General features: G+C 45.9%; 1 protein-coding gene across 1 annotated transcript; it reads left to right on the top strand.

Moving 5' to 3' along the window:
• Positions 1–776: 776 nt before the first annotated feature.
• Positions 777–26,430, top strand: LOC311531227 (butyrophilin subfamily 1 member A1-like). The gene is given in 10 exon segments (XM_084648443.1): positions 777–989; positions 1,866–1,996; positions 6,374–6,490; positions 10,102–10,449; positions 12,470–12,754; positions 14,340–14,444; positions 22,519–22,539; positions 23,467–23,499; positions 24,779–24,787; positions 24,790–26,430. Coding segments are annotated over 10 exon segments (1,605 nt in total). The 5' UTR covers positions 777–939; the 3' UTR covers positions 25,296–26,430.
• The last annotated feature ends 268 nt before the right edge of the window (positions 26,431–26,698 follow it).

Raw genomic sequence — 26,698 nt, 5'->3', positions numbered from 1 at the left:
CCATCACTTGATCCCTGGCCTCAGCATCAGCTGATTAATCTCAGGGTGGAACTGGGCCCCAACTCTCCTTAAAAGACCAGCCACCTTGTGACACTTAGTCTCTCCCATCCTAAAACTTTCCATCCCTGATCCTAATTGCCTCTCTACCTACTGTCCCTTCTCCCTTCTCCCGCTAAGCTCAATGAACGCTCTGTCTACAATCACAGTCTGGAGTTTCTCTCCTCCTGTTCCATCCTAGACAGGGGTGCTGGAATAGGGGGCACCAAGGGGCCATGGAGCTCCACTTTTTACCTGCCATAAGAACAAGTAATGGGGTGAGGGGGCACAAAGGAGCAAGCGGGGAGCGGGGTCTTGGGAGGAAGAGGCAGCGCAGGGGCTCAGGAAGAAGGGGCGGTGCGAAGGCGGGGCCATGGGAGAATGGGCGCTGTGAGGGAGGGGCCTTGGGGGAATGAGAGCTGTGAGGGGGAGGGTCCATGGTTGGGGTGATGGTGGGCCCCACACTTTTAGGATTCTTCTGCCGCTCCTGTCCTAGACCTAGGACTTCTTCCCCATTCACTCCCCTGAAACCACTCTCACCAAAATCTCTAATGACCTCTGTGATGTTCCCAGCTCAGCCTCTTCTATGGCCTCCCAGACACACCCACTGTCTCCCTTCAGTCCATACAAACTCCATATAACAAAGAGATACCTGCCCCAGGGAGCTCACCCTTTGCATGACAGACAGGCTATAACAGAGGGATGAAAAACACAAGGGACGTGAGGGGTTGGGAGGGCAAGCAGCGAGGTAATGATAAAAAGAAACCAAAGTTCAGCTCATCACTTGCCCAGCCAGTTCCAGACAAGAGAGATTACTGGGGCCACAGCATATATGTGTTTGGAGGAGGGATTTAAGAGAGAATAAGGGAGCAGCTTTACAAATATTGATGGGGCATTTTCTCCATGCACGGAAGGGGAGAAAACACTGAGGTGCTTGAGGGAGAAGCAGACAGGTGGGTGACCCAGCCTGCCAGGAGCAGCCCTTACCATTTTGCCCAAGAGGGCAAAAAATGTTTTCTATGCAATGGGAAGACAGTGTTGACAGCTCAGTAAAGCTGGTGGATTTGACAGACAGGGAAGGGCTGAATGGTGAAGGGACTAATGGCAAAGACTATTAGCTTGTGCTGGTGTGGTGCTGGGTGGGGCAGAGGGTCTTAGTGAAGGGACAATAAGACGGTGGGGGATGTGGTAGCAGAAACAACCCGGAAGGGAAGATGGGGCAGTAGTTGGAGAGGTGTGGGGAAGAGAAGCAGGTTTGTGAGTAAAATTATACCTGGGCTTTTGCATGGTCAGGACCCTAGATTGTAAACTCTTTGGAGCAGGGACTGTGTCTTTTTATAGTCTGGAGTGTGTGTGTGTGTACAGAACCAAGTGCAGTGGGGGCCCAGCCCTGAGTGTATGTGTACAGGACCTAGTATGGTGGGCCCCAGCCCTGAGCGTGTGTGTACAGGACCTAGCGCAGTGGGGCCCAGCCCTGAGTGCGACCTCTAGATGCTACTGGAATGTAAATAATAATGTGCAGTGGGAGCAGCAGACCAGCATGGGATGTGGAGATATGGCCTGGGGTGGGGCTTAAAGGCATGTGTGTCTGTGCAGAGGATGGGGGATGAAGAGTGGCAGGTGGGGAGGAGGTTGCAGGGATCAGTGTGGGAGGGACGTGGAACGGTGACTTGGAGCCAGCAAGCCCTGCTCTCTGGTCCAGGTTTATGTGTGCAGTATCTGAGGTGTATAAGATAGTACATGTAACAGCTGGGACAGGACAGCTTGGGTCCCTGTCCCCATAAGAAGCTCTGCTCTGCGCTCTTCTCTGCTTAGCGTCCTATTGACAGATCTTTCAGAACATTCGTATCATCAGTGCGGGAGACGTCACTCTTAGTTCGACTATTGCCCATTAATTTTGGTGACTCAACATTAACTGAAGGTGTCTTTTACCTTCCAGCGGAATATGAGGCAGTGAAAGGTACGTGCATTTTTACTAGTTTTGATTAAGCTCAAACTTGGAAAGTGAACACTCAGAGCTGTGTGTGCAAAAGAAATGTTAGTGTAAAAAACTGAAGCATGTTACTGTAACAGTTAATTTACAAGACAAGGGAAAATCCAGAGGAAGGAGTGATAAGAAACAAATATACAGATATTACCCAGAAATAATAAATAGAAAATCTGTGGCATTGAAATATGCATATTATCAGTTTTATTTTTCATATTAACCCTTGAAAATACTTGTAAAAACAAACTTCACTTACTGACCAGAGAGACAGTGTAACAAGAACAAGAATTGTTTTATACAAATAGGGCCCAGCCCTGTGAGCTCTCCGCAGATGTTGGTTTCCTTGGAGGAGGATTGGGCCTGCTGAGTCCTGTGTGGCTTCCACATACCACAGCTGTAGAATCAGGCACATGGGTCTGACCCACTGAAGCCGGCAGGAGTTGCAGGCACTCAGCACCCCTTGGAGTCAGGCCAGCATCATCCAGATTATGGAGACACTTATACAGGAAGAGTTCTTTGAACTGGAGGCCCAGATTCTCTGCGGTGCCAAGATCTGCTCAGGGAGGGGGATGAGGACAGTGGGGGAACTGGTGTTGGCTCCCTGATTATCAAGCTGTCCTAGGGGCTGCTCTAATGTACTCCAGTTGGCTGTGGTCCCTGAGAATTGATGATGTGCTCTGCTCTGGTCCAACACACATCCTCCCACAGGATTAAAAGAATCTCACAGGGAAATACATGGTGAGATGTGGCTCCTCTGTGCTTTATTATTAAGCCATTGAAAGTCCAAGCAATAATCTGGTGGCTGAACATGGTTAATTGCTGAAAAGGGGAATATCAGGGATGGGGCATGGCGCAGCTCCATTAGAGAATCATAGAATCATAGGACTGGAAGGGACCTCGAGAGGTCATCTAGTCCAGTCCCCTGCACTCATGACAGGACCAAGTATTATCTAGACCATCCCTGACAGGTGTTTGTCTAACCTGTTCTTAAAAATCTCCAGTGATGGAGATTCCACAACATCCCTAGGCAATCTATTCCAGTGCTTAACCACTCTGACAGTTAGAAAGTTTTTCCTAATGTCCAATCTAAACCTCCCTTGCTGCAATTTAAGCCCATTGCTTCTTATCCTATCCTCAGAGGTTGAGGAAAAACAATTTTCTCTCTCTTCCTTGTAACAACCTTTTACGTACATGAAAACTGTTATCATGTCCCCTCTCAGTCTTCTCTTTTCCAGACTAAACAAACCCAGTTTTTTCAGTCTTCCCTCATAGGTCATGTTTTCTAGATGTTTAATCATTTTTGCTGCTCTTCTCTGGACTCTCTCCAATTTGTCCAAAACTTTCCTGAAATGTCGCACCCAGAACTGGACACAATAACCCAGTTGAGGCCTAATCAGTACTGAGTAGAGAGAGAGAATTACTTCTCATGTCTTGCTTACAATACTCCTGCTATACATCCCAGAATGATTGTTTTTTTTTGGCAACAGTTTTACACTGTTGACTCATATTTAGCTTATGGTCTACTATGACCTCCAGATCCCTTTCCACAGTACTCCTTCCTGGGCAGTCATTTCCCATTTTGTATGTGTGCAACTGTTTGTTTCTTCCTAAATGGAGTACTCTGCATTTGCCCTTATTGAATTTCATCCTATTTAGTTCAGAGCATTGCTCCAGTTTGTCCAGATCATTTTGAATTTTTATCCTATCCTCCAAAGCACTTGCTTGCTATCATCTGCAAACCTTATAAGTGTACTCTCAATGTCATTGTATAAATCATTGATAAAGATATTGAACAGAACTGGACCGAGAACTGATTCCTGCAGGACTCCACTTGATATGCCCCTCCAGCTTGACTGTGAACCACTGATAACTACTCTCTGGGAACGGTTTTCCAACCAGTTTTGCACCCACCTTAAAATAGCTCCATCTAGGTTGCATTTCCCCACTTTATTTATGAGCAGCTCAGGTGAGACAGTATCAAGAGCTTTATTACTAAAGTCAAGATATACCATGTTCTACTGCTTCCCCCCATCCACAAGGCTTGTTATCCTGTCAAAGAAAGCTATCAGGTTAGTTTGACATGATTTGTTCTTGACAAATCCATGCTGACTGTTACTTATCACCTTAGTGCTGCTTGGTTCACAGCCGGGTGAACTCCTGGGGGACTTGCAGAGCGCATCCAAAGTCAGACCTGTACTTATTAAGCCCTCTACCCTGCAAATACAGAAGTCAGACTGTGCCTCTGGGTTTACAGAAAGGATGTTGTGGAAAAGGAGGCTTAATTCAATAGATCAAGAGCCCCAGCCAAAGGGTGGGTTCGCACCATTTTATTTCCTTCACTGATTCTTTCAAAGTTAAAAGGGAAAGCCAACTGCTTAGCTTTTTGATAGCAGAAGAAGCTGAAATGTGTCTGATCTCACTACAGCAAAATACCCTGCAGAAAATACAGACACGATGAATTAAAACAACTTTACCAGATCAGTCACTGCAATGCTGGAATTCAGTTCTCAGTCTAGCAACAAACTGCACAGGGAAAATCAACCATTTCATGCCCGCCCTTCCCCTTAGCTTTATTTCTTTGAACTTTTATTTCTTTGAACCTGATTTCAGTAGCAGAGGCAGCCCCTCCATCCAGGCTCAGGAAGCAGCTCTGGGCTCTGGCTGCTGCTGCTGGCAGGTTGGAGCATTACGATAAGGACACAGCTGCTTTGCTCGCATTTACCCCACCCCATCCTCCTCACGATTCCAGTGTACCAGAAACATCTAGCCCCCTCCCCGCCCCCCATGATTCCAGTGCACCGGGAACATCTACCTCACCCCACCCTCCTCATGTTTCCAGTGTACCGGGAACATCTACCCCCTAACCCCTCATGATTCCAGTGCATTGCTGGACCTGGGGACTCCTTGCATCTGTGGATCAGCAAGGTTCTACAGAGCAGCGTGATTTTATTTTCTCTCCGAGGCAATCCCCCTCCTGGTACCTTTTCCTTGTAAACCTCCTGGAGTTGAGTCTTATTTTCTTTGTTTTGTTTTTTTAATTTTTTAAAATATAAATATATACAGAGAAAAAACAAACATAATAAACTATATTAAATTCTCATGATATATTAACCATTTGCTACCTAATGTTAGCCATACTTGAAACATTTAATTATATATATATATATATATAATATGAATGGTCAAAATATACCTCAGTTATTTGCATTAAACAATTTACAAACAAAATCTGCTTATGGAAAATCAACTAGTTAAAGAAAAATTATGAAGTTAAGTAAAGAATAGAAGCAAAGTTCAGAGGAGAGGGCTAGAGATGGGGAAGGAAGGAAGTGGGTAGAGAGGAAGGAGAAGGGGGGAAGAGGAATGCATGTAATAGGATCATTCAGATACTTCCATGAAAGCATCCCATGTCTCTGAGCTTTTTTTCTTGGATATTTCTGTTATGGTATACTAGTGAGGCAGAACTAGTAACTAGCAGCTGGAGTTAACCATGGCAAATCTCCTGCTGATGTGAAGAGAAGTTCTGAATTTATCAAAGGAATAAAAGAAGCTCCAGGACTCTCACTGCAGTTGAATGTATTGTGACTTTTCTGGCTCATTGCCTGTACATTTCTCTGTCTCTGTTTCTCAGGCTCTCTTGCTGGAGCTGTTCCACTCTGTATTAAATTATATGTTCAGCAGTGCTGCAGTGGAGGAGAGAGGGTGGCTTGGTGATGAGAGCCCTCCTCTTGGCTGTAGAAGACTCAGGTTCAAGTTCCTGCTCTAATAAATATTTCATTATTTACTCAAAGTGGAACAGATCCACCAGGAAAGATTGAAAAAACTCCATCTCAGACTACAGATAAATTGGTTGGTCACTAAGGTGCCACAAGTACTCCTTTTTTTTTTCCATCTCAGGCTAGTCAATAGCCTAGTGATTAGGGCTCTCCCCTGGAGAGGGGAAAATGGAGGGAGAGAGGAATCAGGGAACCAGAGTTGGGGAAAGCAGGCATCTGGAGAGGGGAAAGTGGAATTGAGGAAAAGCAGGAACCTTTGGGCAGGGAGGACCCAGAGGGGAGAAGCAGGATATAGAGGAGTGGGGGAAGCAGCGACCTCGAGGTGGGGAGCAGTGTGGATTGGGTGGGAATGGGACAAACTCGGACTCATAATAGAAACATGTTTTCAACTTTAATGGAATGGTTGCTCTAACTGCATAACACAATAAATTTACTTGGCAATGCATATATCCCATTTTATTTGTGTCCTCTGTGATCTTCTGTCCCTCAAAATCCAATAACCAGCATCTCATAATCACTGTTTTGTTTACTATGATGTTTGTTTGTTTTTCTCCATGTCCATCCTGTTATCTAGACCAAGTTCCCATGAGGATGCAGGTTCTCTCATTCTGCCATAGCACCACAGCCAGATGCTTTCTGCCTGATTTGATTATTTTCTTCATTACTTGTTCTCTTCACAGGTTGGAATCAGGTAGGAATCCCATCTCTTTCTGTAGTTTCTTATATGATTTATCTAGGCTTACAGTGACTTACAAATGGGCTTCACTTGAAGACAATGGAACTACTTACAGTGTGTATACAGAACCACAAAGCAAGATTGGCAACTTCTTTATTCAATTTTGCTCTGCTTATCCTGTTGCTGGGTTGTTGCATTGTTCTTGGGATAGTTTTTAGATTTGCTTATTCATGCATGTGTTTTTAAAAGTTGTCAGCAATGGATAACACTCTATTATTGAAGGAGGATAAAAATCTAAGTAAATAAATAGCAGGGGTTTGAAACGATGCCCAGTAAGATGTTTAGTTGTAAACAGAAGGCTAAACAAAAAACAACCCAAATTCCAAATAGAAACAACAGTGTTTTTTTAAAAAGTGTCTTCACTGCCTGTCCAAACCTTCAGGGCTAATAACTGTCTAACTCATCTTAATGCACTGACGTCCTCTTCCACTCATTCCCTTCTCAAACACCTAGAGAGAGCGGGGACTATAAGTCAGTAGGTTGAACAAGAGGGTAAATGAGATACACAGCTGATGACCCTTTATTGAAAATGTCCCATTAGAACCCATGGGGTTGTTAGCTCAGACACTCCATCTGCTCTCAGTCTCTGGGACATCACATTAGGAAAGAGGCACTAATCTGGTCCCAAACCACTTAATGCTTCATATGTCAAAAACCAGTGCTTTGAAGTGCACACAAAATATACTGGAAGTAAGAGCATATCACAGAGGTCAGGTACACAGTGTCCCATGTGCAGAGCACAGCTAACCAAGTAGGATGCTACACTTTGCACTATCTTAAATTGAAACTAGCCCTCTGGAGATTAATGGATTCCACAGCCTGTGAACCTGAGCAACAAAAGGAGAGCCCATTAGGGCTGATCCAAATCCCATTGAAGTAAATGAGAACTGTTCCATTGGTTCAATGGGATTGGGATCAGGTTTCCAGCCCTTTAAAATTTCCTCCAAATTTCGTTGCCTAGTTTATCAGATCTAATCCTATTTTATTTGCATAGCACACTACTGCATGAGGCTGACAGGACTGAGGAGGCAAAAGAAAAGTAATTTTTCTCTCTGAGTTAATTTTCTTTTATGTTGTGGCACATTTCAGAGCACAATGTAGAGTGACTGAACCTTATCACCCTGTCACTGTAACTGGGGTTGGGGACATTTTGTGATCCTCTCACTTGCTCCCCATGACAAGTGCTGGGAATGTATTTCAGTATTTTTTAAAATATAATCTTTCTGCCTGGTGGAGCCAGCAGCAGTCAGGGCCATGTTCAATATCTAGGGGTTCCTTTCTGTTGATACAACACAGAACTGGCTCAATCCTCCACCCAGTATCCTAGGAAATTTACACACCACCCCTGGGTGTCTCTGAGAGGCAATACTTCCCCACTCACAAGCATAGAGTCTGAGTATAGAAAAGAAACTTTAATAAAAGGAGGGAAGCAACTGGGTGTTAATTTGGGAAAACACTGCAACTAGGGTCCATAAAAATAAACCATGGGTAAACGACCCAACCCCAAGTAGGTTGGGCAGTGTCCTTTCCCCTCAGGTTCTTAAGTCCAGCAACCCAAAAGCCCCCTTCACATGCCCAACCCTTCTCTGCACCCCACTCACAGTTGCTGTCCTTGGTTAGTGCAGACCCAGAGTTCAGAGGTGCATCTGCAGACTTCACCTCCCACCTTGTGTGGAGAGGGGGTAAAGAGGCTCCTTACTTGTAGCGCTGCTCGGGCACTCGCTCGCTGCCCCTCTCTGCCAGCCACCCTGCCAGATGTCTGCTCACCATGCTCACCGCGCCTCTCCACTGTCAGCCTGCTGGCTGCTTGGTCACCGCTGTTGGCACACCTCTCCACCAGCCGCCCTGTTGGCCGCTCACCTTGCTTCTCCACCAGCCGCCCTGCTAGCCACTCATCACGCTTCTTTGCCACTGCCCTGCTGGCTGCTTGTTGCGCCTCTCTGCCTCAACAGCCACTCATTCACCAGCTGTCAGTCACCTTCTGCTGCCATCTGCCTCTCTGCTGTGTCCTCTGCACATCAGTTTCTTAGTAATTTTAGCTCTTAGCAGGCAGGGCAGAAACACAGTCGCACCACAAATGATTTCAGCTCTGATCGAACAATTAAATTAACAAAGAGGGTTCTAATGAAGCCTATTTAATGCTATTATTTGACCTGTGGGGAGGAACAGGTTGAACCAGTCTAGGTAGGACCCTTGGTGAGGGTGTGCTGCCTTCTCACTGGGATACTTGTCCCCACCCCTCTTACTTTCACAGGGCGCTGACATTTGAGCCCCTGGCTTAACAAGGTTCTTTCAACTGAGGATGGTCCCCCTTATTTGGGACAGGTTAAGCACAGTACTGCTTCTCTGTATTCCAACAATAATTACAACATTGGTAACAGCATTTCACTACTCCTGCATTCAGTACTAAGGTGATTTGTACCCAACACCAGTTAAAGTTGATCACTTTGACACCTCTGCATCTGTTGAATATGTAAGCAGAGCAGGAACAAATTGTATTTACATAAACACACGGGGAGTCTCTCCCACTCCCAGCTAGCTGTCAGGGAAGCATTCATTCAGACCCTGCTTACATAAACATAATATTAACCCTTTAGACATGAGTGGGTAGCCAGTATTCAGGGTCTTATGGGTTCTTTCCATTAGAAAGAGAAATTGCTGATGGAGTCAGGTATTTATTTGATGAAATCCTTTTTATTTACATAGAATGTACACAAAGTCCCGCATCATTGAACACAGTAGGAATCAAACAGCAGGAGGCAATTTCTTTGCTCACAATTCCAAGCCACTTTCAACCAAAACTTTGCCCAACAAGTTCTCTCTTAGCTTTCACATGCTTCAAGTGCTTTTCTGGCTGTCTCTGGCCCTTCTTTGCAGCCTTTTCTGTCTGCTTCTTTAGTGTTTTTTCTCTGCTTCTGCTCTCACACACAAGCACACAGCTCTACCAAAGCAATACCCATCCCTCTGTATTTGCACTATGCCCACATAGCTCAGCTCTTGACCAGACTTGCACATGGCATGTAATTTGAGTGGTGGCTCTGAAAGTTTCAGCTACTTTACTCCATAAAGGAGCTTCATTGCTTCTATCATTTATTCTGAATGAAGGGTGGCTATTACACCCACCAGATTCAATGAGGTTTCACCCTACATCTGGTATAACAATAATTTAACAGAGTAGCAGCCGTGTTAGTCTGTATTCGCAAAAAGAAAAGGAGTACTTGTGGCACCTTAGAGACTAACCAATTTATTTGAGCATGAGCTTTCGTGAACTACAGCTCACTTCCACTGAATGCATCCGATGAAGTGAGCTGTAGCTCACGAAAGCTTATGCTCAAATAAATGAGTTAGTCTCTAAGGTGCCACAAGTACTCCTTTTCTTTTTGCGAATAATTTACAGTTGTGGAAATGCATTATTTCTTGTAAACTCCATATATAATTTCATGCCCCATGGAATATAAAATACATGAAATAGATCTTGTTGTTTGTGTGTATTGTTAAAGAAATGTATATGAATTTCCCATGCTTTCTCTGAGTTTATCTTCCTTGTATCCTGGTACATTTCTTAGCTCGTTTTAAAGTGGTTGGACCTGACCAGCCTGTCATTGCCACTGTGGGAGAAGAGATTGTGTTACCCTGTCACCTGTCCCCCAAGATGAGCGCTGAGAACATGGAGGTGACGTGGTTCCGGTCCCAACTCTCTCCATTTGTTCATCGCTATAGTGATGGAAAGGACCAGTATGGGCAGCAGATGTCAGAATATCAGCGGAGGACAGAGCTCTTTAAAGATGGTCTCACCGATGGAAATGTTGCCTTGAGAATTTTCAATATCAGACCTTCTGATGAAGGACAGTATAGCTGTTTTGTTCAAGAGGGTATGGATTATGAAGAAGCCCAATTGGAACTAAAGGTGTCAGGTCAGTAGCGTGTGGGGAAGCAATAGATGTGATATATCTTAATTTTTAGTAAGGCTGTTGGCACAATCCCACATGACAATCTCATAAGCAAACCAGGGAAATGTGGTTTGGCTGAAATTGCTAGAAGGTGGGTGCACAACCTGATTAAAAAATTGAACCCAAAGAGTAGTTATCAGTTGTTTGCTGTTAAATTAGGAGGATGTATCAAATGGGATCCCACATGGGTCATTCCTCGGTCCGGTACTATTCAATATTTTCATTAATTACTTAGATGATGCAGTAGAGAGTACACTTATAAAATGTGCAGATGTCACCAAGCTGGGAAAGATGCAGTCCCTTTGGAGGGCAGGATTAGAATTCAAAATGATCTTGATAAACTGGAGTATTGGTCTGAAATCAACAACATGAAATTGAGTAAAAACATGCAAAGAGAAATACACGTAGGAAGGAAAAAATAAATGCACAAATACAATATGGGAATAACTGTCTGTGCAGCAATGCTGCAGAAAAGGATGTGGAGATTTTAGTGGACCACAAAGTGAATATGGAGCCAACAGTATGATGCTGCAGTGAAAAAAAAGGAGATTTAGGCTACATAGCAGGAAAATCTTTCTAACTATGAAGATAGTTAAGCACTGGAACAGGTAACCTAGGCAGGTCATGGAATTCTTGCAATTGTAGGTTTTTTAAGAAGGAGGTTTCACAGACACGAGTTTGGGATGGCCTAGGAGTATTTAATCTTGTCTCAGTGTGGGTGAGTGGACAAGATCAAGGGTTCTCAACATTTTTCTTTCTGAGCCCCCTCCCCCACAACTTGCTGTAAAAACTCTACAGTCCAATTGTGCCACAATCACTGTTTTTCTGCATTTAAAAGCCAGGGCCAGGATTAGGGGATAGCAAGCAGGTCAATTGCCCAGGGCCCCACACCACAGGGGGCCCTGCAAAGCTACCTTGCTCAGGCTTCGGCTTCAACCTCGTGTGACGGGTCTCAGGTTTCAGCCATGCACAGCAGGGTGGGGGCTTTGGCTTTCTGCCCTGGGCCCCAGCAAGTCTAATGCTGACCCTGTTTGGTGGACCCCTTGAAACCTGCTCATAGCCCCCTGTGGGGCCACAGACCCCTGGCTGAGAACCGCTGGACTAGATGACCTTTTGAGTTCCTTTCCAATCCTATAGTTCTATGTGCCTGTATTTCCTTTGGAGAGCGTTCTCAGTGATTCTTATTTGCATTTTACTATTCAAAATTTCCTGTTACCTTCAATTTATTTCCTAGCAGTAACTCCAGTGTGTCACTTTTGTAAATCGGATTTAAGTTCCTATGTCATTTGGGTGGTTTTGAAAAATTTCCCCAAGTCCGTTGCGAGGAATGATTCTTCATCCAAACATGAAGTACATTGGATAAGGGGTACACTAGCTACTCCACGTCTGAAAATGAGTGGCTAGTGTTCTGCTGGCTCCTTGTCACTCTGGTGCTATCTCGTTTCATTCTGGTGAAGGCTGCTAAAACTTTAAGGAGGGAGAACAATTCCTCCTGTGAAAGCCCATTCCTCCTCCACTGCTTTTCACCAGTGAAGAGGGGCTTAGGAGCAGCCACACATACTGAGCTCTGGGTTAAACTTGACCAGACATGGACAGACTTTTCTCCTCTGTCTTTGACATGTACCCATAGGGCTAGCTAAAGCAGACTGTATATGATCAAAGAAGAGATATTTCACCTGAAGGTACATTTGAAATATAACTTTTATTTTTCTCAATCTTTTTCTTTATCCGTTAGTGTTAAGATCATTTACCAGCTAACGGATTCATGAAATCATGAAATACAATGTTTTGCCATGTGTAGATCCTGGAATGGAAAACTAGTGAAGGAAAAAGTTTTCCCTTCCCGCTCCATGAAATAATTATAATTTCTTGCTCATATTGTTTCCTGAGTCCATGAGAATAGGGAATAAAAGGAAAGTTTAAATGTTTATCCTCCAGGCTGAACATGTGCATAAATTAATACTGATTTATTAATTTTCTCTAGCTTCAGGCACTGCTCCTCACATCTCTGTTGAGGATTATCAGGATGGAGGGATCCGGGTGGTGTGTCGATCGGTTGGCTGGTACCCACAGCCTGAGGTGCTGTGGAGAGATGCCAGTGGACAGCATTTACCATCGCTCTCTGAAACAAATTCCAAAGAAGCCAATGAGCTGTTTGACATTGAAAATTCCATCGTTATTACAGAGAATTCACACCAGAACTTGTCTTGCGTAGTCAAGAGCACCCACACCAACCGAAAAAAGGAATCAACATTATTTTATATATCAGGTCAGTTACCACCAAAGCAACACACTGTGATCAGCAACAGAAAAAATACAACAGCAGATTGGTTAACTACATTAAAATGTATCAATAGCAATGAAGGCTAGAGTATGATATTTAGACAAAAAACCCTACAAAAGAAACAAACCAATGGTGGAATTTTCAAAAAGTATCCTGAAAGTCAACAAGACTCATGCTCCTAAATAATTCAGACACTTTTGAAGATCCCACCTATACTGTATAGCAGAGGTGGCCAAATTTACTGACTCTCCAAGCCACATATGACAATCTTCAGAAGTTTGAGAGCTGGGGCATGACTGCAGGAGTTTGGGGCTTCAAATCTGTGGGGAGGGGGGTCTCAGGGCTTCAGCCCCATGGGAAGCACCTGCTGGGGCTTGGGGCTTCAGGAGTGGGGCTGAAACCCGAGACCTTCCTCCCTGCAGTGGTGACACGGCGGGACACATGGGGTCACATGCTCCCCCAGACTTTTGCCAGGATTTGCTGGCCCTGCTTGGTCACATGGTGTCGCCCTGTGTGACAGCTGCCGGAGCCGGCAAGCTGGGAGCTGTGACTATGAGGAGAGGCAGCTGGGAACTGCAGGGGGAGCTTCTGCTTTTGCTTCTGCCTGAGAGCTCTTTTGGGACCATGGAGAGGAGGGGCTCAGAGCATAGCCCCAGCTGGGGCTGAGCTCTCACCCACGGCCGGGACTGCAGCAGAGCAATTGGCCCTGGCCAGAGCGCCAAGCCCAGAGCCCATCCCCCGTTCCACCATTCCGCCCAAGGCCCTACCCGTGGCCCCACCCCATTCCACCCCTTCCCCTGTGAGCCTGCCCCTGTTCCAACCACGAACCTGCCCCCATTCCACCCCCACTCCACCTCTTCTCCCGAGGCCCACACCCCGCTTGTTCCTTTCCACCCTGTCTGCTGCCACCCCGAGTCCAGAAAGGCTCTGTGTCCCCACTGTGGCCCTGGAGTAAGAGCTCCTCCACCCCCAAGGCTGTAGCAGTGGGGATTTTTCCGGGGGCCCCAAATTGGCCAGGACCCCTGGGCATAGGCCCTGTGGGTCTGTGCGGTAATCCGCCACTGCACTCCCGCTTCTGGCCTCTCCCCAAGCCTCCATTACGCACCGCCCATGATTGCAGCCCCAGTGTGCTGAGCACTGTACAAATAAACTATGATAGTTCTAAACTAAATGAACAAGACAAGCAAAAGACTGGACAGGAAATAGAGCAACAGAGGGGAAATGACATAGTAAAGCTCATACAGCAGGGCACCAGAAGTGTGGGGAACATAATTCAGTCTCCTGAGTCTGAAGCCAGTGCTTTAGGCATTGGACAAGGTTGTCTCTTTGTGCAACAACAGCAGTGAATTAAACCAGGCTGATTCATACGCTGATCTGTGAATTGATGCCTGTGTTGGTTGGAGTCCTTGTAATATAGGTTTCTGGTGCTCTGTGCACTGCAGACAGGGCTGTATTTCCACCTTTGTTTTAGACTACTCCTGCTGGAGGTAGCTTTATATGATGTGGAATCCTTTGATTTTTGCCCTTACTTACAGAGTGATGTGAGTCCCTCTGGGGTTTTCTTTTACAGCTGCCTTTTTCCCAAAGGCGAATCCATGGATGGTGGCTCTGTCGGTGATCCTGATGATTTTCGCATGTTTCATTGGTATCACTATTTATTTATTTAAAATAAAAGGTAAACATTATAAAGGAAAATATAATGCAAGATTTTCTTCTAATAAAAGCAGTAAGGCTACATCTGAAAAACTAAAAAGTAACATGAAAAATGTAGAAGCAACAAAAAATAATGGTTTTGTATGGAAATGTCCTTGCAAAGGAACTTCACTGAGTTACACCAGCTGAGCCTTCACATTTATATATAACGGGACACATAAAATTAGAGAAAAGTGAAAAGAGAAGACGTCCCAGGCTGTGAGATGAGATAGGGCAGTGGCTCTCAACCTTTCCAGACCACTGCACCCCTTTCAGGAGTCTGATTTGTCTTGCATACCACAAGTTTCTCCTGACTTAAAAATCACTTGCTTAGGGTATGTCTACACTACAAAATTAGGTCGAATTTATAGAAGTCGTTTTTTTAGAAATCGTTTTTATATATTCGAGTGTGTGTGTCCCCACAGAAAATGCTCTAAGTGCATTAAGTGCATTAACTCGGTGGAGTGCTTCCACAGTACCAAGGCAAACGTCGACTTCCGGAGTGTTGCACTGTGGGTAGCTATCCCACAGTTCCCGCAGTCTCTGCTGCCCATTGGAATTCTGGGTTGAGATCCCAATGCCTGATGGGGCTAAAACATTGTTGCAGGTGGTTCTGGGTACATATCATCAGGCCTCCGTTCCCTCCCTCCCTCCATGAAAGCAAGGGCAGACAATCGTTTCGCGCCTTTTTTCTTGAGTTACCTGTGCAGACGCCATACCACGGCAAGCATGGAGCCCGCTCAGGTAACCGTCACCGTATGTCTACTGGGTGCTGGCAGACGTGGTACTGCATTGCTACTCAGCAGCAGCAACCCCTTGCCTTGTGGCAGCAGACTGTACAATAGGACTGGTAGCCGTCATCGTCATGTCCGAGGTGCTCCTGGCCATGTCGGCCAGGAGCACCTGGGCAGACATGGGTGCAGGGACTACATTAGAAGTGACTTGACCAGGTCATTCTCTTTAGTCCTGCAGTCAGTCCTATTGAACCATCTTATGGTGAGCAGGAGGCGATATGGATTGCTAGCAGTCCTGTTGTACCATCTTCTGCCGGGCAGGCAAGAGATGAGGATAGCTAGCAGTCCTATTGTACCATCTCCTGCCGAGCAGCCATGAGATGTGGATGGCTTGCAGTCCTTCTGCACCGTCTGCTGCCAGCCAAAGATGTAAAAGATAGATGGAGTGGATCAAAACAAGAAAAAGACTAGATTTGTTTTGTACTCATTCGCTTCCCCCCTCCCGCCCCGTCTAGGGGACTCATTCCTCTAGGTCACACTGCAGTCACTCACAGAGAAGGTGCAGCAACGTAAATCTAGCCATGTATCAATCAGAGGCCAGACCAACCTGCTTGTTCCAATAAGAACAATTACTTAGGTGCACCATTTCTTATTGGAACCCTCCGTGAAGTCCTGCCTGAAATACTCCTTGATGTAAAGCCACCCCCTTTGTTGATTTTAATTCCCTGTAAGCCAACCCTGTAAGCCATGTCGTCAGTCGCCCCTCCCTCCGTCAGAGCAACGGCAGACAATCGTTCCGTGACTTTTTTCTGTGTGGATGCCATACCAAGGCAAGCATGAAGGCCGCTCAGCTCACTTTGGCAATTAGGAGCACATTAAACACCACATGCATTATCCAGCAGTATATGCAGCACCAGAACCTGGCAGAGCGATACTGGGTGAGGAGGCGATGTCAGCGTGGTCACGTGAGTGATCAGGACATGGACACAAATTTCTCTGAAAGCATAGGCCCTGCCAATGCATGCATCATGGTGCTAATGGGGCAGGTTCATGTGGTGGAACGCCGATTCTGGGCTTGGGAAACAAGCACAGACTGGTGGGACCGCATCGTGTTGCAGGTCTGGGACGATTCCCAGTGGCTGTGAAACTTTCGCATGCGTAAGGGCACTTTCATGGAACTTTGTGACTTGCTTTCCCCTGCCCTGAAGCGCATGAATACCAAGATGAGAGCAGCCCTCACAGTTGAGAAGCGAGTGGCGATAGCCCTGTGGAAGCTTGCAACGCCAGACAGCTACCAGTCAGTTGGGAATCAATTTGGATTGGGCAAATCTACTGTGGGGGCTGCTGTGATGCAAGTAGCCCACGCAATCAAAGATCTGCTGATATCAAGGGCAGTGACCCTGGGAAATGTGCAGGTCATAGTGGATGGCTTTGCTGCAATGGGATTCCCTAACTGTGGTGGGCCATAGATGGAACCCATATCCCTATCTTGGCACCGGAGCACCAAGCCAGCGACTACATAAACTGCAAGGGGTACTTTTAAATAGTGCTGCAAGCTCTGGTGGATCACAAGGGACGTTTCACCAACATCAGTGTGGGATGGCCGGGAAAGGTACATGACGCTCGCATCTTCAGGAACTCTGGTCTGTTTCAAAAGCTGCAGGAAGGGACTTTATTCCCAGACCAGAAAATAACTGTTGGGGATGTTGAAATGCCTATATGTATCCTTGGGGACCCAGCCTACCCCTTAATGCCATGGCTCATGAAGCCATACACAGGCAGCCTGGACAGTAGTCAAGAGCTGTTCAACTACAGGCTGAGCAAGTGCAGAATGGTGGTAGAATGTGCATTTGGACGTTTAAAGGCGCGCTGGCGCAGTTTACTGACTCGCTTAGACCTCAGCGAAACCAATATCCCCACTGTTATTACTGCTTGCTGTGCACTCCATAATATCTGTGAGAGTAAGAGGGAGACATTTATGGAGGGGTGGGAGGTTGAGGCAAATCGTCTGGCTGCTGGTTACGTGCAGCCAGACACCAGGGTGGTTAGAAGAGCACAGGAGGGCGCGGTGCGCATCAGAGAAGCTTTGAAAACCAGTTTCATGACTGGCCAGGCTACGGTGTGAAAGTTCTGTTTGTTTCTCCTCAATGAAACCCCTCGCCCCTTGGTTCACTCTACTTCCCTGTAAGCTAACCACCCTCCCCTCCTCCCTTCGATCACTGCTTGCAGAGTCAATAAAGTCATTGTTGCTTCACATTCATGCATTCTTTATTCATTCATCACACAAATAGGGGGATGACTACCAAGGTAGCCCAGGAGGGGTGGTGGAGGAGGGAATGAAAATGCCACCCAGCACTTTAAAAGTTTACAACTTTAAAATTTATTGAATGCCAGCCTTCTGTTTTTTGGGCAATCCTCTGTGGTGGAGTGGCTGGTTGGCCGGAGACCCCCCCCCACCGCGTTCTTGGGCGTCTGGGTGTGGAGGCTATGGAACTTGGGGAGGAGGGTGGTTAGTTACACAGGGGCTGTAGTGGCAGTCTGTGCTCCAGCTGCCTTTGCTGCAGCTCAACCATACTCTGGAGCATATTAGTTTGATCCTCCAGCAGCCTCAGCATTGAATCCTGCCTCCTCTCATCACGCTGCCACCACCTTTCAGCTTCAGCCCTCTCTTCAGCCCGCCACTTACTCTCTTCAGCCCGCCACTTACTCTCTTCAGCCCGCCACCTCTCCTCCTGGTCATTTTGTGCTTTCCTGCACTCTGACATTATTTGCCTCCACGCATTCCTCTGTGCTCTGTCAGTGTGGGAGACAACGTGAGCTCAGAGAACATTTCATCATAAGTGCGTTTTTTTTCTTTCTAATCTTCACTAGCCTCTGGGAAGGAGAAGATCCTGTGATCATTGAAACACATGCAGCTGGCAGAGAAAAAAAAGGGACAGCAGTATTTAAAAAGACACATTTTATAAAACAGTGGCTACAGTCTTTCAGGGTAAACCTTGCTGTTAACATTACATACATAGCACATGTGCTTTCGTTACAAGGTCGCATTTTGCCTCCCCCCACCGCGTGGCTACCCCCTCAACCCTCCCTCCTCCCCGTGGCTCACAGTGGGGAACATTTCTGTTCAGCCACAGGCAAACAACCCAGCAGGAACGGGCACCTCCGAGTGTCCCCTGAAGAAAAGCACCCTATTTCAACCAGGTGACCATGAATGATATCACTCTCCTGAGGATAACACAGAGACATAAAGAACGGATGTTGTTTGAACGCCAGCAAACATACACTGCAATGCTTTGTTGTACAATGATTCCCGAGTACGTGCTACTGGCCTGGAGTGGTAAAGTGTCCTACCATGGAGGACGCAATAAGGCTGCCCTCCCCAGAAACCTTTTGCAAAGGTTTTGGGAGTACATCCAGGAGAGCCGCGAATGCCTGGGCAAATTAATCCTTTCACATGCTTGCTTTTAAACCATGTATAGTATTTTAAAAGGTACACTCACTGGAGGTCCCTTCTCCTCCTGCCGGGTCCAGGAGGCAGCCTTGGGTGGGTTCGGGGGGTACTGGCTCCAGGTCCAGGGTGAGAAACCGTTCCTGGCTGTCGGGAAAACCGGTTTCTCCGCTTGCTTGCTGTGAGCTATCCACAACCTCCTCCTCATCATCATCTTCTTCGTCCCCAAAACCTGCTTCCGTATTGCCTCCATCTCCATTGAAGGAGTCAAACAACACGGCTGGGGTAGTGGTGGCTGAACCCCCTAAAATGGCATGCAGCTCATCATAGAAGCGGCATGTTTGGGGCTCTGATCCGGAGCGGCCATTCGCCTCTCTGGTTTTCTGGTAGGCTTGCCTCAGCTCCTTAAGTTTCACGCGGCACTGCTTTGGGTCCCTGTTATGGCCTCTGTCCTTCATGCCCTGGGAGATTTTGACAAAGGTTTTGGCATTTCGAAAACTGGAACGGAGTTCTGATAGCACGGATTCCTCTCCCCATACAGCGATCAGATCCCGTACCTCCCGTTCAGTCCATGCTGGAGCTCTTTTGCGATTCTGGGACTCCATCATGGTCACCTCTGCTGATGAGCTCTGCATGGTCACCTGCAGCTTGCCACGCTGGCCAAACAGGAAATGAGATTCAAAAGTTTGTGATTCTTTTCCTGTCTACCTGGCCAGTGCATCTGAGTTGAGAGTGCTGTCCAGAGCAGTCACAATGGAGCACTCTGGGATAGCTCCTGGAGGCCAATACCGTCGAATTGTGTCCACAGTACCCCAAATTCGAGCCGGCAAGGTCTATTTAAGCGCTAATCCACTTGTCAGGGATGGAGTAAGGAAATCGATTTTAAGAGCCCTTTAAGTCGAAAGAAAGGGCTTCATCGTGTGGACGGGTGCAGGTTTACATCGATTTAATGCTGCTAAATTCGACCTAAAGTCCTAGTGTAGACCAGGGCTTGGAGTCATTATGGATAGTTTTCTGAAAACATCCACTTAATGTGAAGCATCAGTCAAAAAAGCAAACAGAATGTTGTGAATCATTAAGAAAGGGATAGATACCTCTGTGTAAATCCATGGTACACCCACATCTTGAATACTGCATGCAGATGTAGTCACCCCATCTCAAAAAATATATGTTGGGATTGGAAAAGGTTCAGAAAAGGGCAACGAAATTTATTAGGGATATGGAACAGCTTCCGTATGAGGAGACATTAATAAAACTGGGACTTTTCAGCTTGGAAAAGAAACAACTGAGGGGAGGTATGATTGCGGTCTATAAAATCATCACTGGTGTGGAGAAAATAAATAAGGAAGTGTTATTTACTCCTTCTCATAACACAAGAACTAGGGGCTCATAAAATGAAATTAATAGGCAGCAGGTTTAAAAGAAACAAAAGGAAGTATTTCTTCACACAACGCAGAGTCAACCTGTGGAATTCTTTGCCAGAGGATGTTGTGAAGGCCAAGCCTATAACAAGGTTCAAAAAAGAACTAGATAAGTTCATGGATGATAGGTCCATCAATGGCTATTAGCCAGGATGGGCAGGGATGGTGTCCCTAGCCTCTGTTTGCCAGAAGATGGGAATGGGCTATGGGATGATCACTTGATGATTACCTGTTTTGTTCATTCCCTCTGGGGGCACCTGGCATTGGCCACTGTCGGAAGACAGGATACTGGGCTAGATGGACCTTTGGTCTGACCCAGTATGGCCATTCATATTTTCTAGTAATAATTTTTATTTATCGCTGTTTATTTTATTTATTTATTTATTTATTTATTTGTTTGGGAAATGTGATACCGACATTGGTGTCATTATCTTTCCTCCAACAAGTAAAATTTTCCACAAATTTGTCTCCTCATTATTATTATTATTTATTATTTATTATTTATTATGGGAGAGATTTTAGAACCAGAAACACCACTATCATCAATAAGAGCTTTGTCATTGACTTCAGGGAGTGAAGGATCAAGCACTAAATGCACAAGTCCTAGAACAATACAGTTGATAATATTAGGGCCTGAAATTACACTCCTTGCACCCCTAAAGCTCCCAACAAAGTTGCTGGATATGTAGGATATGCCAGGAAGCAGGACTGGGCTCTAATTCTGCTGGGAATTCAGAACTTTCACAACTTGGAAATACTCACTCTTTGATATTGAACTCCAATGTAGTCACATGATTAGTAAAACAAAAATTTAATGTTTATCGAGGTGCTAAGGATTCATATAATGAAAACATTTCTTTCAATCTACATTAACTGTAAATATTCTTAAACAACTTGCTTTTCAAATGTTTTCTCCTAATAGAAACTGTTCTATGAAGTTGTTTGCTGTTAATTTTTGTTGTTGTGATTATTGGTAATAAAGGAACACCAACTTGAAACTCACATGAAATATCACAATAATGTATTGATGATAATTCAATAGGTAGGAGATGAGAACATAGAGAACATGATTTAAGATGTATCTTCACTGAGGGTGAAATTCCCCTCCTGCAGGAGGTGACATTAAGTGGGAGACAAGGGGGACTCTGTGCCCTCCTGCACAGCGGGGAAGGGCTTCATGCCAGCTTGGTATCAGTTTTTCCCCTTTGTGCAGAGTTGTTTCTGATAGATACAAGTTAGGTCTATTCTTGGTGTCATCTTGTTATTTACAGAATATGTAGAGGAAAGTCTTTTATCCTAGAACACAGAAGAAACCAACAACAGCAGACAGTTTCCTTGCTCAGAAAATCCCCAATCTTCCACTGTAGTGAGGTCTGTGCCCAAGGAGCCCTATCTGCTTCCGTTCACACCCATAACTCCTTTGCCAGGTTTCTTTTGGTTTTCTACCTCCAACAAACACACACGCACGCACGTGCGCGCACACACACACACACACACACACGGTCTTTTAGCCCCTGAGTTCACTATCAGTGATAGCCCTGTTAATCTACCTGGGTTGGCTTTGTGCCCAGTGCACTGGGCAGTAGTTTTCATTATTTCTAGCTGGATCACAACACAAAAGGCCATAATGATTCTTTCTACTGAACCTGAAGGCAGATGCTTGGCTTTAACAAAGTCTGTGATCCTCTTTGGATCAAAATCCCATTAACACCTGCCAAAATAACGTCAACAACTGCTGAGAAAGAGGTGTGTGTGTGTGTGGCTATATGTACTATAAATCTGGGCAGGAAGCCAGAAGCTGGGGCTGGACAGTGAAGTACAGGGAGAAATGGAGATAGAGACTGAGGAGTTTTAGGGATAGCTCTGTTTCCTTTTTATAACAACATGATCTGGTCAGTGATATAGAAAATGACTCTGTTGAGCTTTACCATTGTCACATGACAAGTATCAGGTCGGCAGAGAAATGGGAGTGAAGCTGCCAGGCCAGGATTTTGTAGATTCCAGATAGGGGATGTGCAGGAGCTGCAGCTGAGATCAAAGTGAGTACACTGGCCATTGCGAGGCTTCAGAGTTGCTCTGTGTCCTGCGTGTGGTATCTTTACTGAAATCTCTTTTTGCTAACAAAGTGCAGTGCACCTGAGCTCTATAGTGCTGGGCCCTACAGAAACACCCCATGCTAGGGAAGTAAATAAATGCATCTATTCCAGGGAGGAAAAAGTTCCTAGCAACTTTCAGGTTTAAAACCAAGCCCTTTTTGAATCATCACAGCTAAGTATTGTCAATTGTAACATCTCTCTGCCCAACACTCCCATAACTCAGAGACTGCCCTCTTTACCGATAGTGTGAATTTCATACATAGAGAATACAGCCTTTCAACTGTGTATCCAGGGGGATAGAAGCTCTGGATGATAAAACTGGATATAATAATGAATATTTATTTCTCTACATTTTTAGGGAAACTTACTGCAGAGCTTGGTAAGTCTTCTTTTGCTTCTATTTTTTGCACACACTTGTATACTGATCAGAGTGTTTTGTCGTCATTGTGGTGTTGACGTTTATTTAGCTTTTTTGTTAGGTTGATTGATTTTGGGGGGGCAGGGTTGTTTTTCTGATTATTTATTTCTTGGGGGAGGTTGTTTTTCTTTTTTCAATTTCGATTTTAAAAAATGTGGAATAGAGGTAAGGCTGATCAATGTCACACAGAATAAACAAAATAATATAAGGGATTTGAAAAGAAAGGAGCTGTCCGATTTAACTTTGATCCTGACAGTACTGAGAAATAGTGCAGAAAAGAAGTGGAAAGTGGATCTTTGTCATAAAATTGAAATTAAATTGGCAATGTTTTGAAGAAAAATGTTTGTTTCTGAAAAAGGCAATTTGTCAAGAAAAACACTTTTAATTCAAAAATTAGGATTAGCTTTCAGATTTGACTTGCTGTATCTGAGTAGAACTCATGGGACTCAGTGGAGTGACTCCGATCTGTAAAGTTAAGCACGTGCAGCCATCTTTTCACGATTGCTGCACATATATGTTCTATTCTGCTCCCTCTGAAATAGATGGGAGATTTTTCACTGACCTCGGTGGGACCAGGTTCAGGCTTTTCTGACCAGGTATTTTGCATCCTAATTCTAATGTGTCCGTTGAAAAATCAGATCGTAAGTTTTTTGACAGTTGCATAGTTAATGGAACCTGACATAATACAAAAGAGTGTGTTAAAGGTGTAGCCTCTGTGAGAGAAGCACTTACACAATCTAGGTGTGTTTCTGATTCTTTATTTTATCATAAACATCTGATAGACATTATAAATCTATTTTTTCCCTCAGTGTACCATTCTGTACCCTATTGAATCCTAGAGAATTTGTTCTGGGGAATTCTCATCTCTGATTATGTGGTTGGTTTCAGGCTGGAGAAAGCTTGCTGCCCCTCTGGAAAAAGGTAATTGAAGATCATACTGTATCAATGTCCATCACCTTTCATAAGAAAATGTTGCACCTTCTCCTTGATTGCAGCAGTGAGTAGTTCAGGGCAGACCTCACAAGCATCCTGTATGTTGGTGCGCATCAGGATGTGAGGCAGGTTTTATGCCTATGTCCTGCCACAGCACAATGCATCCAGATCATACACAGCTCCTCCCACTCCTCTGTCTGCATGTGCCCTGCCCCCTGAAGGGCTTTCTGAGAGCACCTCCCAGTCATTGTACAATGGAACATGACCCTGCCCAGCTGCTACCCCAGGGCCAAGGCCTGCCCTGTCTTCCCATCAATTGCCTTCCTGCTCCTGCTCATGTCTCCTCCTCACTCTTCTTCAGCCCTCACTGCCTGGGAGAGGGACAGAGCTATGCTCTGCAGACAAGGAGCAACTGAATTCTGTGTCTGGTGTTTAGATACCATGATGATGGAGATGGGAAAAGTGTTGACTAGAATTACAGCTAGAGGGGCTGGGGTAAGTGAGGAAATAAAATGTAGGGGAGGAAGATCCTGCTTCCTGCACATGAGCCAGAGCGAGCAGTGGAGGAGAGATGGGTGGGGGAGTGAAGGTGGTGGTGGGAAGGAGAGGAAGGGAAGGGAAGGGAAGGGAAGGGTGGGATGATGAGCAGTTTTGAAGATGATAGCAATTAACAGGAGGGTGAGTGCAGTTCCCCAGAGCAGCCGCCCTTGGGAGAAACGGGACCTGCTGCTGAGCAGTGAAATCTGAGGCATGTCAAGTCCTTGCCCCATGTGGCCTGTTGCTGTCTGAGGAAGGAGCATGTCAGAGATCCAGCATTTGGAGAGGGGAGGAGAGTGAGGAGGCCCATATCACATTGAAAGGAGGAAGCAGCTGGGAAACAAAAGGACTCATGCTGGAAATAAAGCACTTCGGGTGGGCGGGGGGAGCTGTGTCAATATTCTTGACTTCATATAATCTGCTGTGTCCCCCCAGGGATACTAGTCCCCTCCATGGGGAGAGGTGGGGCCAGGAGGGGATAGACCCTGATTCTGAGGCCTGGCCCAGCTGATCCCTTCACTCTGTTACTGACACATCTCTGTCAGGGGAGTGACTCTCCCCTGCACTGTGCTGAGATCTCAGAGCTGCTCCCCATTCCAACCTGGTAAATTCTGGAGGAAGGCGATTCCCTAAGTCACACTCCATCTGGGGCAGATTCTGTCACTGACATGATCAAACTCTCCCGCAGGGCTGAGCTCTGCCCTTAATGCTCTGATTTTTTCTTTCCCAGAGAATGTGACTTGGATCCAGACACAGTTCATCCCCATCTTCTCCTGTCTGTGGATTGCAAAAGTGTTAAACGGCTATTCACATGGCTGGATTGCCTCGACAATCCTAAGAGATTTGAATATGAACGTTGTGTGCTGGGCTACGAGGGGTTCAACTCAGGGAGACATTACTGGGAGGTGGAGGTGGGACATGGGGGATACTGGGCTGTGGGGATCGCTAGAGAGTCTGTGAGGAGGAAAGGAGTGATCATATTTAGCACTGAGGAGGGGATCTGGGCTGTGGGCCATTGGGGGAATCAGTACCTCGCTGTCACTTCTCCTCGCTCCCCATTGGCCCTGAAGCAGGTGCCCAAGAGGATCCGGGTTTCTCTGGACTATGAAGTGGGGAAGGTGGCATTTTTTGATGCTGATAAAGGGGTACTGATATTCACTTTCCCACCGGCTTCCTTTGCTGGGGAGAAAATCCACCCTTGGCTCTGGGTCTGGGATTTGCAATCACAGCTCAGACTGTGTCCCTGAGACACAGGAAGAAATACCCCTCTGGGACACTTGTCATCAGCCAGTCTAGCCTCACACATCCTCATCCTAAGATGCTGGAGGTCTCCAATGTTTCTGCAGAGCCTGTAATGCACAGTTTCTATAAACCTGGGAGAGGGGTGGTGTCCCTGGATTTAAGAGCCATTGAGAGCAGAGATGGAGGAAGACAAGCCAATTTCCTTGGTCCTAAGATTGTGCAGCCTGTCTGTCACTAGCCTCTGCAATCCAAGAGAACTCTAGCCACTGGTCAGGTTAGTAGCTAAGGGTGTGTCTACACTGCAGCGTGTGCTCCATCCTGCCTTGCAGGCATGTGCACACATTAGTCAAGTCCACTTGTAAAAGTCCACACTGCCGAGCTGCACATGATCCGTACTCCATACACGTGTGTTGACATGAATGCTGTAGTTTCGTGTTTGGCACTAGGATTTCTAGGGACATGGAGTGCACATTTGGCAGGCTGAAGGCAATATGGTGCCACCTACAGACCATTTGGACACCAACATAGCCAGTGCCATCCATATGGCTGTGGTCTGCTGTGCTCTGCCTAGCATCTGCAAGGAGAAAGACACTGCTGGTTGCAGTCCCATACAGACATCCAGAATGTGCACCTGTCATCCAGGGGTGCTGGAATGGGGAGTCAGGGGTCCATGGCCCCATCACTTTTAAAAATGGGGGACTATGCCCTCCAACTTTTAACAAGCCGTAAGAGCAAGCGATGCGGGGGCAGAGAGGAGTGAGCAGGGGTAGGGCCTTACGGGGCAGAGGTGGTGTGAGGGTGGGGGCTCAGGAGGAAGGGGTGATGTGGGAGCAGGGCATTGGGAAAAGGGGTAGTGGGGGAGGGCAGGGCCAGAGTTTAGGTGCCGGTGGCTCCCCACACTTTTATGGAGCTTCCATCGCTCCTGCTGTCATCACAGAGGTTGGGTCCAGGTGAACAAGGGAAACAAGGGATGGCTTACACACCTACATCCTTGCAGCACTGGGTGATGTGGAGATGTGATGAGGGACTGTAATGCTGTACATTGGCATTGTGTCTATTTCCTATGTGCTGATTTGCTCTTGGTTATTTGCTGTTGCTTTTAAAAGAATCTGATATTTTATTTAAAATCTTTGGATACAACTTCCTGACTCTTCCTTTATTTCCTGACACTCATATGCCAATGTATTGTCCAAGCCAGCCAATTCATTAACAAAACAAAATGCTGAAATAACCCAAAGACCATTGCAGGCACCATGACTTCCTGTCCACAAATAATTCTTCAGAAGTGTGCAGTGTGAAATAAAGTGCAACCCTGTGCAAAAGGACAGGTTTCAGAGTAGCAGCCATGTTAGTCTGTATTTGCAAAAAGAAAAGGAGTCCTTGTGGCACCTTAGAGACTAACCAATTT

The sequence above is a fragment of the Lepidochelys olivacea genome (genome assembly GCF_965140295.1).
Source record: "Lepidochelys olivacea isolate rLepOli2 genome assembly, chromosome: 14".
Taxonomy (NCBI): Eukaryota; Metazoa; Chordata; order Testudines; family Cheloniidae; genus Lepidochelys; species Lepidochelys olivacea.
The sequence above is the reverse complement of the archived record's forward strand: the minus strand, read 5'-3'. Positions and strand labels throughout refer to the sequence as shown.